The sequence below is a fragment of the Chiloscyllium plagiosum genome, chromosome 8 (genome assembly GCF_004010195.1).
Source record: "Chiloscyllium plagiosum isolate BGI_BamShark_2017 chromosome 8, ASM401019v2, whole genome shotgun sequence".
NCBI classification, from domain to species: Eukaryota; Metazoa; Chordata; class Chondrichthyes; order Orectolobiformes; family Hemiscylliidae; genus Chiloscyllium; species Chiloscyllium plagiosum.
The window spans coordinates 105448133-105459742 of record NC_057717.1 but is presented as its reverse complement, the minus strand read 5'-3'; the positions used below and the strand labels follow the sequence as shown (position 1 = coordinate 105459742).

At 40.1% G+C, this 11610-nt stretch overlaps 1 protein-coding gene across 2 annotated transcripts in view; it reads right to left on the bottom strand.

Moving 5' to 3' along the window:
- Positions 1-11610, bottom strand: part of dnmt1 (DNA (cytosine-5-)-methyltransferase 1) — a 58714-nt gene that overhangs the window by 16207 nt on the left and 30897 nt on the right. For both annotated transcript variants that reach the window (XM_043695007.1, XM_043695008.1), the window contains 10 exons: positions 10217-10329; positions 9746-9864; positions 8892-8984; positions 8421-8572; positions 7965-8152; positions 7242-7419; positions 6426-6523; positions 5703-5856; positions 4528-4643; positions 1732-1933 (listed from right to left, as the gene is read on the bottom strand). In XM_043695007.1, coding sequence (XP_043550942.1) covers positions 1732-1933; positions 4528-4643; positions 5703-5856; positions 6426-6523; positions 7242-7419; positions 7965-8152; positions 8421-8572; positions 8892-8984; positions 9746-9864; positions 10217-10329 — 1413 coding nt within the window. The remainder of the gene's footprint in view (positions 1-1731; positions 1934-4527; positions 4644-5702; positions 5857-6425; positions 6524-7241; positions 7420-7964; positions 8153-8420; positions 8573-8891; positions 8985-9745; positions 9865-10216; positions 10330-11610) is intronic.

Here is an 11610-nt window from a genome sequence, read left to right as displayed (position 1 = left end):
TGTATATGGAGGTTGGTGGGGTGGTAGGTGAGGACCAGTGGGGTTCTGTCCTGGTGGCGATTGGAGGGGCGGGGCTCAAGGGCAGAGGAGATGCGGTGGAGAGCATCGCCGATCACGAATGGGGGGAATTTGCGGTCTTTGAAGGAGGAGGCCATCTGGGTTGTTCGGTATTGGAACTGGTCCTCCTGGGAGCAGATGCGGCGGAGACGAAGGAATTGGGAATATGGGATGGCGTTTTTACAGGGGGCAGGGTGGGAGGAGGTGTAGTCTAGGTAGCTGTGGGAGTCGGTCGGTTTATAGTAAATGTCCGTGTTGATTCGGTCGCCCAAGATAGAAACGGAGGGGTCTAGGAAGGGGAGGGAGGAGTCTGAGATGGCCCAGGTAAATTTGAGGTCGGGATGGAAGGTGTTGGTAAAGTGGATGTACTGTTCAACCCCCTCGTGGGAGCACGAGGCAGCGCCGATATAGTCATCGATGTAGTGGAGGAAAAGGTGGGGGGTGGTGCCAGTGTAGCTGCGGAAGATGGACTGTTCCACATATCCTACGAAGAGGCAGGCATAGCTGGGGCCCATGCAGGTGCCCATGGCTACTCCTTTGGTTTGGAGTAAGTGGGAAGATTGGAAAGAGAAGTTGTTGAGAGTGAGGATCAGTTCAGTCAGTCGAAGGAGGGTGTCAGTGGAAGGGTACTGGTTGGTACGGCGGGAAAGGAAGAAGCGGAGGGCTTTGAGTCCTTCGTGATGGGGGATGGAGGTGTACAGGGACTGGGTGATAGATATAGGACAGATGTCAGAGGTAGTTTCTTTACTCAGAGTAGTAAGTGTATGGAATGCTTTGCCTGCAACGGTAGTAGATTTGCCAACTTTAAGTAAATTTAAGTCATCATTGGACAAGCATATGGATGTACATGGAATAGGGTAGGTTAGATGGGCTTCAGATTGGTATGACAGGTCAGCGCAACATCAAGGGCCGATGGGCTTGTACTGCGCTGTAATGTTCTATGTTATAATATGTAACCCAAGCCCATTCCATCATTCACTCTAAGCTTGGCTGATCACATGTCTATAATTGCTAACTGGTATGTCAAAAAAAATCTGCTCTCTTTTATATTTCACAGGAACCTTGATGTTCTTCTGTCTCAGACCTGAAATGTTACTAGTTTTTCTTTCTCCACAGATGCTGCTGGATGTTAATATTTTCTGCATTTTCTCTGTTTTCATTCTAGATTTCTAGCATCTGCTGTATTTTGCTTTTGTTTGAACAGTACATCTTGCACAATAGTATCAGAAAGAAAAACATGATTTTGTTTTTGGTGGTGGGGCCTGGGGCAGCAAAGGCCAAGATTAGGTCCATCAGATTTCAGGCTCCAGCCTAAGTGAAACATGAGGGAAGCACATTTATTGCTGACTTACAGCACAGTATAATGGAATATGATTATAGCTAAATTCTGCACATACTTCAAGTTTGTCTGTGCTATGGGCCAAAAGCAGGAAACAAACCAAATAATGCTTTGACTTGAGTTCCAATGAGAATTAAGTGGCAGCAAGTTTGGAAATCCAAATCTTAGGAGATACCACCAAACATTTCCTTGATGAGGTTGAGGAGGCCAAACATTCCCATTCTTCATCAGCAACAATATAAGGTTTAGGAGGAACTAAATTTGTAAGCATTTTCATTGTACAGAAAATAATTAATAAAGCTAATGAAGAGTTTTCAGATAAAACACTTCCTCACCTCTAATGCCCAATTCTCTGAAGCAGCCTTGTAGATGACCTTAACTTTGCTGTCTACATAAGACAGTTGCATGTCTTCACACTCATCCACCAGAAAGAGCTCAAGAGGGTCAGACGTCTCACCCAACACAGTGTCAGTACCACGGCAAAACCAATTTGCATGGAACATCTTCCCATTGTTGTCTTCCCACATGGATGTGATTCTGCAGAATCAAGTATAAATGTTTTACACTAATCACTAAAACACCATTTCACACGTTTCTGGCCACCACTTCAAAAATGTTTTGTTTTGAGGATCTCTCTATTCAACAGGACACAATTCCACCTCACACAGAAACCTATGGTGTTAGCCAAATACAATAATTATATGGTGTAATTTAACAGTGAAGCTGTAGAGCAGGTGACACTCTTAGATTGTTACAAATGGAAATAAAACCCTATTTAATCAACTCCAAAGTATATCCTTGATTGCAATTGTAAAAGGAACAGAATTATAGAGTAATAAGGGTACAACAAATGACATCATGAATCCCAACCTGTACAATTATTTGGTGATTAACATCAACAGGATTGGAGGAAGCAGAACTGATAGAATTTAGTCAGAACTCCACTGCTGCCCAAGAGCTCACAATCCACGATGGGTCCTGATCCAAGTTTTGGATAGCCTTGCTGTATTGGTGTTCAGTAGTTTAAATATTATTTTATAAACTTTCTTTTTCATGAGAGATCTCCCTCATTTAGTGGATCTCATGTCTGTAAAGCCGACACAGGCACCTCTTTCTGCCATGTATTAATTACTCATAAGACCGTAGACCATAAGACATAGGAGCAGAATATAGGTCATTTGGCCCATTGAGTCTGCTCTGTCATTCAATCATGGCTGATACATTTCTCAACCGCATTCGTCTACATTTTCCCCATAACCTTTGATCCCCTTAACAGTCAAGAATCTATCTACCTATGTTTTAAATATACTCAATGACCTGACCTCCACAGCATTCTGTAGTAATTAATTCCACAAATTCACCACTGTCTGGCTGAAAAGGTTTCTCATCTCCATTCTAAAAAGTCTTTCCTTTACTCTAAGGCTGTGGCCTTTGAGTCCGAGCATCTCCTGTTAATAGAATCATCTTCCCAACATTCACCGTAGCCAGGCTTTTCAGTATTCTGTAGTTTCAATTAGATCCCCTCTCATCCTTCTAAACTCCATCAAGTACAGCCCCAGAGTCCTCAAACGTTAAACCTTTCATTCGTAGGATCATCCCAGTGAACCTCCTCTGGACCCGCTCCAGGGCCAGTACATCCTTCCTGAGAATTGCTCACAGTATTCTAAATTTGATCTGACCTGAGTTTTATAAAATCTCAGAAGTACTGCCTGCTTTTATATTCTAGTCCTCTCGAAATAAATGCCAGTATTGTATTTGCCTTCCCAAATACTGACTCAACCTGCAAACTAACCTTCAGAGAACGTTGGACTAGGACTCCCAAGTCCCTTGCTCTTCAGACTTTTGAATTCTTTCCCCCCCATTTAGAAAATAGTCCATACCTCTATTCTTCCTACCAAAGTGCATGACCTCACACTTTCCCACATTGTATTCCATCTCCCACTCTTTGCCCACTCTCCTAACCTGTCCAAATTCTTCTGCAGCCTCCTTAATGCCACCTGTTCCTCCACCTATCTTCGTATCATCTGCAAACTTAGCCAGAATACTCTCACTTCCTTCATCTAGATTATTAATTATAAAGTGAGAAGCTTTGGTCCCAACACTGACCCTTGCTGAATTCCACTAGCCCCCCAGGGGCCATCCAGAGAAAAACCCTTTTATCCCCACTCTCTGCTTTCTACCAGACAGCCAAGCTTCTATCCATGCTAGTACCTTGCTTCTAACACCATGGGCCCTTATCTTACTCAGCAGCCTCCTGTGTGGCACCTTGTCACATGCTCCAATTAGATAACACGAGCGTGACTCTCCTTCGTCTAACTTGACTATTACCTCCTCAAAGATTATGAACTGACTTGTCAGGCATGACCTCCCCTTGATGAAACCATGCTGGCGTTGTTCTGTTTTACAATGCATGTCCAAGTATTCAGAAATCTCATCCTTCACAATGGACTCCACAATCTCACCAACAACGGAGGTCAGGCTAATTGGTCTGTGATATCCTGTCTTTTGCCTCACTCCCTTCTTAAACAGGGGTGCCATGTTAGCAATTTTCCAATCTTTTGAGACTCTTCACTATCTCTTTCAGAACTCTGAGGTGTAGCCCATCTGATCCAGGTGATTTATCCACCTGCAGACTTTTCAGTTTTTCTAGTATCTTCTCCTTGATGATGGCCACCATATTCACCTTTGCCCTCTGACTCGCTCGGATTTTTGGGATGTTACTCATGTCTTGACACAAAGTACTTATTCAGTTCCTCAGCCTTTCTTTGTTCCCCATTACTACTTCTCCAGCGTCATTTTTGAGGGGCCCAATGTCCACTTTTGTCCTTCATACATCTAAAGAAACTCCTGCAATCTTTTTTTATTTTATTGGCTATCCTACCGTCATACTTAATCTTCTCACTCATTTCTTTTTTAATTGTCTTCTGTTGGTCTTTGTCGGCTTCCCACTGTCCTTTGCTGCATTATATGCGTTCTCTTTTGCTTTCATGGTGTCCCTGACTTCCCTCATTAGCCATACTCAAAGACAGACCAAGGTGATCTTGCAGTAACCACCACTCCAAGAAATCCAATGACCTCAAATTTCCGTTGCTAAGTTTAGTATTAAAACCTACAGTTTAGAAAATACTAACCTTGCCAAGTAAAGGGGTTTGCTTGGGTCGTCGGGGCTAACAGCCACACAGTCACTAATCTCCAGAACTTCATCGTCAACAGACACCTTCTGGTAATATGTTTTCTTCCCATCAGCCTGAAACAAAGAAGTATTACACATTGAGGATTATGGACAATCCAATCCGTGTGTGCCTTCAGGAGATGCTAATAAAATTCTCAACCACAATGTGGTTAAACACTGAAGGAGCAGTGTTATAATTTTGGCGCCACACCATCACAAAGATGCATCTATGTATACAATGTCCACAGATGTACATGATAAGGTTTGAGGAAACAATAAATGACATTCACCACATTGGACAAAGCAGTCAAAATAAATACGGAAGCAGAAAGGGATATTGGCTGGAAAGCAGTAAGCAGAGGCTAAATGTTATTTCTCTATGCCAAAGGAGAGTATTCAATAGTGGGAGTGAAGGTGGAATTTATAAAGGTAACTCAGTTTAAACAGCAACATTTCCTTTTAATGTATGATTACCAAAGCTTTTGGCATCCTGAAAGTCCACATTGGGTTTGCAAACTGATATTTTCTCATATCAGTTATCCTTTAGCTAAATAAGGTTCCCAAAATAGAGCTGAATTGGATATGGATAATTTTGTGCAAGATTTCACTCCAGGTTGAACTCAAATCCAGATGCCAGAAGACACAGGATAACAGCAGAATCAAGCTCCATAGTCAACACCTAACCTGGAATGAGATGTCAACAGCATGGACAAAGGTGGATCCTTTAAATGATCCATTAATACAAAACCTATCACTTAGTAGCTCTGATGCATCCCATGATACTTTATGAAAAGCAAGGAATTTTGTCAGCACTCTGGTCAAATGTTCTTCCCTTAACCAATATCACCAAAAAAATTCCCATTCGTTCAACTTGTTGTTGTTTGTCGGATTGTTTGCTGTTGTTTTTGCACAAAATGACTGAACTTCTAAGTAACATATTACACATGAAGCACTTCAGGGATGTTTCAAGATCATAATGTGTGATGTCAGTCTTTTTTATCTCAAGCTGTTTTACCCAATGAAGCAGAGAAGTCCCTCGTTTAAAAGGACGAGGCTGAGTTTAGGATTTCTAGCAGTTTATAAATCAGTAGCTGTTTGTTATTACATGAATACAATGAACTAAATTGAGTTTACCCTGATCGCCTCTCCAATCCAGGAGATGCGGCTCTTAGACTGCTTCTTTTTCCTGCCCTGCAACATTCTTTTGGGAGAAGCTTTGTCAATTATCTCAGAATCATCTTCATCATTTTCATCATCATCAGCCTCCTTCACAGCCAGATTTGGACACCTTCAGAAAAGGACAGAACAACATCAGCAACTTAGCTTTTTAAGTGAAAATATGTTGCTAAGTGCAGCAACACTTTAAAGTTAAGATTTATTCTTTTTGGTTGGACAGTTTCTTCAATTTTCTGAATTCATATATTTATTTCCAGTTCATTTATTTTCCTGCATTCTCACTGCACTCCTTGCATTCTCTCCAACACCATCACAGGGCAAAAGCAAAAGACTGAAAATACTGAAGAATGAACCTGTTACATTTTTTAGTTCAAAGTGGGTTTAGTTTTTAGCATGGCCATGCCTTGCAACAACATTTTTCTGTTCACTGGTCTGTACAGGAACCACAACATATTTGCCAGATAGAAAAACACAGAATTTCACATCACCAGGAGTTTCATAGCTGCACACTTAATGATGTGGTTCTTTCAATTCAATCTTAGTTCAATTGTATGTATCACACTGTTAAAAAGCATCCACTTCCTTAATGCCAAATCAGCATATTAAATTTCTGTAGAATTTCTTGTTATTATACTACACTGTTTTGATATTTTAATGATGCATCATGCTTGTTGATTTTACCTTCTCTGCAAACAGGCCTGTTTATTGCGACCATTTCCTCCAAACTTCACCATGTCTTTACAAGCTCTGCATTTTCCACAGTCGGGTTGTTGGCAAACCTATTACAAAACAAAAAAAGTGACCAATTTTCTTCTATTTTCCTCTATATTCCCTTAATAGCTGCAGCTTTCAAATTATCCTGTTACATGAACCATCTTGTAATCTTTCCAGATTAATATTACACAGTAGTTCAATGGAATACAAGAAAGCAATTCACTCTCATTGGCATAAACCATTGGTGACAACTAATGCACCATCAGTTACAGGGAGGTAATTCCACATAAGTACTTCATAAACTCCAAATATAAACCAAGCAAGCTGTTACACCAGATTATGTCACCTAGCCTGCAACAATCCCCCAAAAAAGTTCAAAATGTCAGGATGAATTCAGTTTAAATAAGTCTGGGCATCAGCAAAGTCTGAACATAAAGATGTCTATGCATTTAAATAAGCTTTGGTTGACCAAATCATTAACTACAATCTGCCACCAAGCAACCACAAAGTTATAAAACTGGACAACAAGCCAACAGCAATTCTACTTTCAACTAGAAGGGGTCTCTGGTTTTCTCAAGGCAGTGGGATCTCAATCAACCTGCAACAGGTTTTGCCTATGACAGTTTCTCCTGGTACACTGACCACCTACACACAAGACAGAGATTTACTGACATTCCACATCATAACTGTTAAGCAGTAAACTTTGGACAGTAACATGCTGAAAATTCAACAACAGTGCTACCCTCTAAAAATGATTAAGTGCAGTGACTATGTAGCACTTACCTCACATACTCCACAGCGCCTGCGCTTTGGACCATTCTCTTTGTCATTCTGATCGATTTCCTCAGAAAAGAATGTATCGAAAATTTGATATACCAGCTTAGTGGTGGTTGCTTTGGTGGGCCCTTTGTCCTTATCGATCTTGGTGGGGTGACGTATAGCCTGTCGTCTTGCTGCGCGTCTAGTCACCAAGCACAACAGCCAAAATAAAGATATCTTTCAAACAACAGTTAATTTGCAACTCTGAATTCTCCTTAAAACAGTGACACCTCCTTGTATGTGGCTAGAGTTAGAGCGACAAAAGAACAAATAAGCCAAGAGCGCAAGGCTCAAGATTGCTCTTCTACAGGGCCAACAATTACAATGGTCCAAACAGCTTCCTTTGCTGTATTATGTTATGAAATCAGTTGTACTGACGGTAAGAATTTAATACATTCACAAGTTAACATCAAGGCAAATTATCCTAAACTAACACTTATAACAAACAGCGAGTTAAGGCTATCAATTAAAAAATCTTGTTGTTTCCAGTAATGAAAGTGTGCATGTTTTTAGGTGGTGCAAGGAAAATAGGAGGGCTTGAAGGACTGTAGCTCCATGTATGGGGTGTTCTATTTCTCACCTCTACCTTTGGCTCAGCTTCAGCCCCAACATTAAAATATCTCAAGATACACACATTTCGCCCACACTATACAATGACCGAATGCCTCATTATCCCCAAGGATGTACCTTTTTCCAAGGGTGACACCTGCCAGTTTGATTAGGTCTCTCATACACGGAGTAATGATAATCGGCTGCTCATCTGCATCTCCAGCCTCATCGTAACTCTCCACTTGTTCCACTACAAACTGAGCATGTCTCAGGAGGGAATCCTCAGTGAAGCGAGAAAAACTCAACCCAGCAGGAGGCACTGTTGTCTGTCAATACAAACAACTGATAGTCAAAAATTAATGGAACAATTATAAAAAGAAGGCGTTACCACCTCCTGGATTTCACATCAAATAGGGTCATGAACATGCAACTATGCCATAGTGAACAGGAAGAATCTAAGTTACATTACTTCTGTGTTGAGTTTAGTCATCTCTACCTACTAATATAAACAATCTCAGTGCCTTGGAATAAGGAGAATAAAGGCGTAGGTTTACAGAGGTTTGCATCCTATAGCCACTAAAGGAGAACACTTACTTCTATCTTATTCAGAAGATCTTCATAGGTGGAATCAGGATTATTCTGCAAAAACTCGATGACTATCTTACTGATGTGGATTTTCTCTTGCATCACAGCAAAAATGGCTGCATATTCATCACTGGGATCCATCAGTATATAGTCAGCAAATGCTATGGGAGAAAAAATACATTTCATCGTCATCGCAGTCTCTTCCAATAATCCAGGATCACCACGCAATTACAAATAAGCTATTTCTACATGACCACTAAGACTCTTCAAGGAATCACTTTCACTGAATGGGATGTATGGCAAAATTGGGAAAACAAAGTTAGCCTGACTGGCAGAATTAATATGAGGTTTAAATCAAACCCTGATTCCTCCAGAACACCACATAACATCAATATTGAACAGCATTGCTCAAGACTCAAAAGCACATGTTCAAGATTAGAAAAAGCATCTGAAGTTTTAATAATCCTAACATTTATTTACCTGTAGTGAACCCAATCAAAGCCTTTTCACCACCATCAAAACCAGTTATCCACCAAGCGTTTATTGGTCCTAGTTTCTTCGCTCTGACTCCACCTGTTTGAGAGAACACAGAAAATGATAATGTCTCACCATACATTATCACCCCACATTGTATAATATTTTTAGGTGATAGCAAGTGACAAAGGAAAGCGCTCCACTGTGCAGAGATGGCCAGTAAAGCATACTGGTGTCAATTTACATATTGCAGAAACAAATTATGCGGAGTGAGTTTCAATTTGATCACCATAGAGGTTACTGCTAGGGGATAGCACTACTCAGTCTGTGGCAAGCTTTTCAGTTTAGAATAAAGGCGACCTAGTGAAACAGTCACACTGCCCACGTGAACTGCAATAAACATCCAGCTGTTAATGAACAGATGCTATCTTCCCAAAATTAGATTTTGTCCAGAACAATCATTGAGGTGCATAAAGCAAGGGTGAAATACCGGTTAGTACAAGTGGCGGAAGCAATTAAATTGCATTATAAAGCACACTGCACAACATTCACATGCTGACTTTAGGCTTTCCTGTTGACACCAATAGGTTTGCTACATTGCTGTGAGAACAGATTTTCCAGCAAGGTGATAATGCAGAGATAGCACCATCTACATTTCTTCCTAACAAGTAAATAAAAACATATTCTTTACTTGAGAATAGGTTCACAACATGGAGTTCACACCAAGGATTCTTACTGTACCTTAGACCACATGTTTTCAATTAAGCAGTGAAAGAAGTCAATGCCAGAGATTGGTTTTCAATACAATGCTATCTTAATGTCAACATTGATCAGTTATTCACAAGGGGGAATTCACGCACCATCAAGGCTAGGATTGTCATCATAGATTGGTTTCACCACACCGCTGAAGTACAACTCCACATTTTTTTCAATCAGACCAGTATCAAAAGGACATAGGTGGCCTTTTCGATCATAAATACTGCAAAGACAATGGAATAAAGTTCAAAAACTAAACCTGCAGCAAAACATTTTCACAACATTCACTTTTAGAGGCTCACTAAAAATATTGACTAAAACAAAATCAAAGCACATTTCTTTGTCTCGTTTCACTAGTTGTTCTTGTACTAACATCCTCTTAATTGACTTCTGAGAGCTGAACCACAGTAATACCCAGGTTCCTTTAAAACTAATTGCAGTTCATATCCACTCTTCTTGATTTGATTGATATTTATCTTCAAAGTACCTGCACCTGATAGGAACAAGTCACCTTTCATGTTTTGAGAAAATAGAACAGTAAAGGAATTATTACCAATGTAGTCATCCATACTGACCTGAAGAAGGTAACTTTATGTTGAGGCAGGTCATCATAACTCTCAAACCCTTCATCATTTGTTCCTTCAAATAGTGACAAACGCTCATTGGTCAGCATCTCGGGCTCTTCCAGCTGTTTAAGTAACAATAGAATGGCATTAAATTCTTCATCATTTCAGGTTCATAATCACCAAGACACAAGTAGAGGGGACAAAGAGCTGACCATCTCCCAGGCATTCCCCTGAACATAGTTGGTTCCGAGGATCGCGAATGAACATGTGAATGGTGTACACAAGTATCCTTCCAAGTACAGATCGTTCTGCTATAACACACGTTTCGTTAAATGTGAATTTGCTATAACATGATTGATGAATTGGGGACGCAGTGTGAACATTTAAAGCGTGTATTGTTTATAATGCTATTCTGGCCCCGTTTGTTTAAATGGTGTCGCTATTATGTGGTTTGCGATTTCTACCGTGTTGTAGCAGAACTGACTGTACCAGGGGTGGGGAACCTGCGGCCTTAAGGCTGCATGCGGCCTTCTAGGCCATTGTGTGTGGCCTTTAAATTGAATCCAAATTTTGCAGAACAAATCTTTTCTTTTTAAATTTTTTGTCCTTTATTATTTTTATTTTAATCTTAAAATGAATGATCCAAGAAAGATCCAATTGAAATATGGAAAAATGCAATAGAATACCCATGCCTTCGGCAACATGCACGAAAAATTCTTTCTTGCTTTTCAATCACTGATTGCTGTGAATCTACATTCTCCTACTTAACCAAAATCAAGACGCCCTTAAGGTCACAAATGACGGATATCCATCCAGAGGATCAGCTAAAACTGCAGACCTCCATGCTGCAACCAAATATTCAAATGCTTTCCTACAAAAAGCAGTCACAATAAAGTCATTAAAAGGTTAGTTAGCTTTAGAATTAACATTATTTTCTTTTTTTTAGTTAGCACATAGTAGTTAGATTTTTACAAAATAATGTGAATTTTGAACAATATATAACTGAAGTTTCTTGGATGTGGCCTTATTAGATTACAACTAACATAATGCGGCCTTCCAACATGAAAAAGGTTCCCCACCTCTGGACTGTACCAAAAGCCCAAGACTTCTGGTCTGATTTCCTCTATCCGTAATGGGACACAGTGTAGGGTATTAACAAGCAGCACTGTAAAACCTGAAATGCAAAGTAACTCTGCAAGACCACATTTTCAATGCATGTGAGGTACAGATGTAAAGACCATGACTTTTTTTTTTAAAATTGCTTTTACAATTGGGGACTGAAATGAGAAAGAATTGTTTTAAAACTAGCAAAGATTGCTGCACATTTTGAAAAGCAAGTACCCAAACACTATGGCAAACATCATTTAAACAGCTGCTTGTATACGCGGTAACTGAAGATTAGG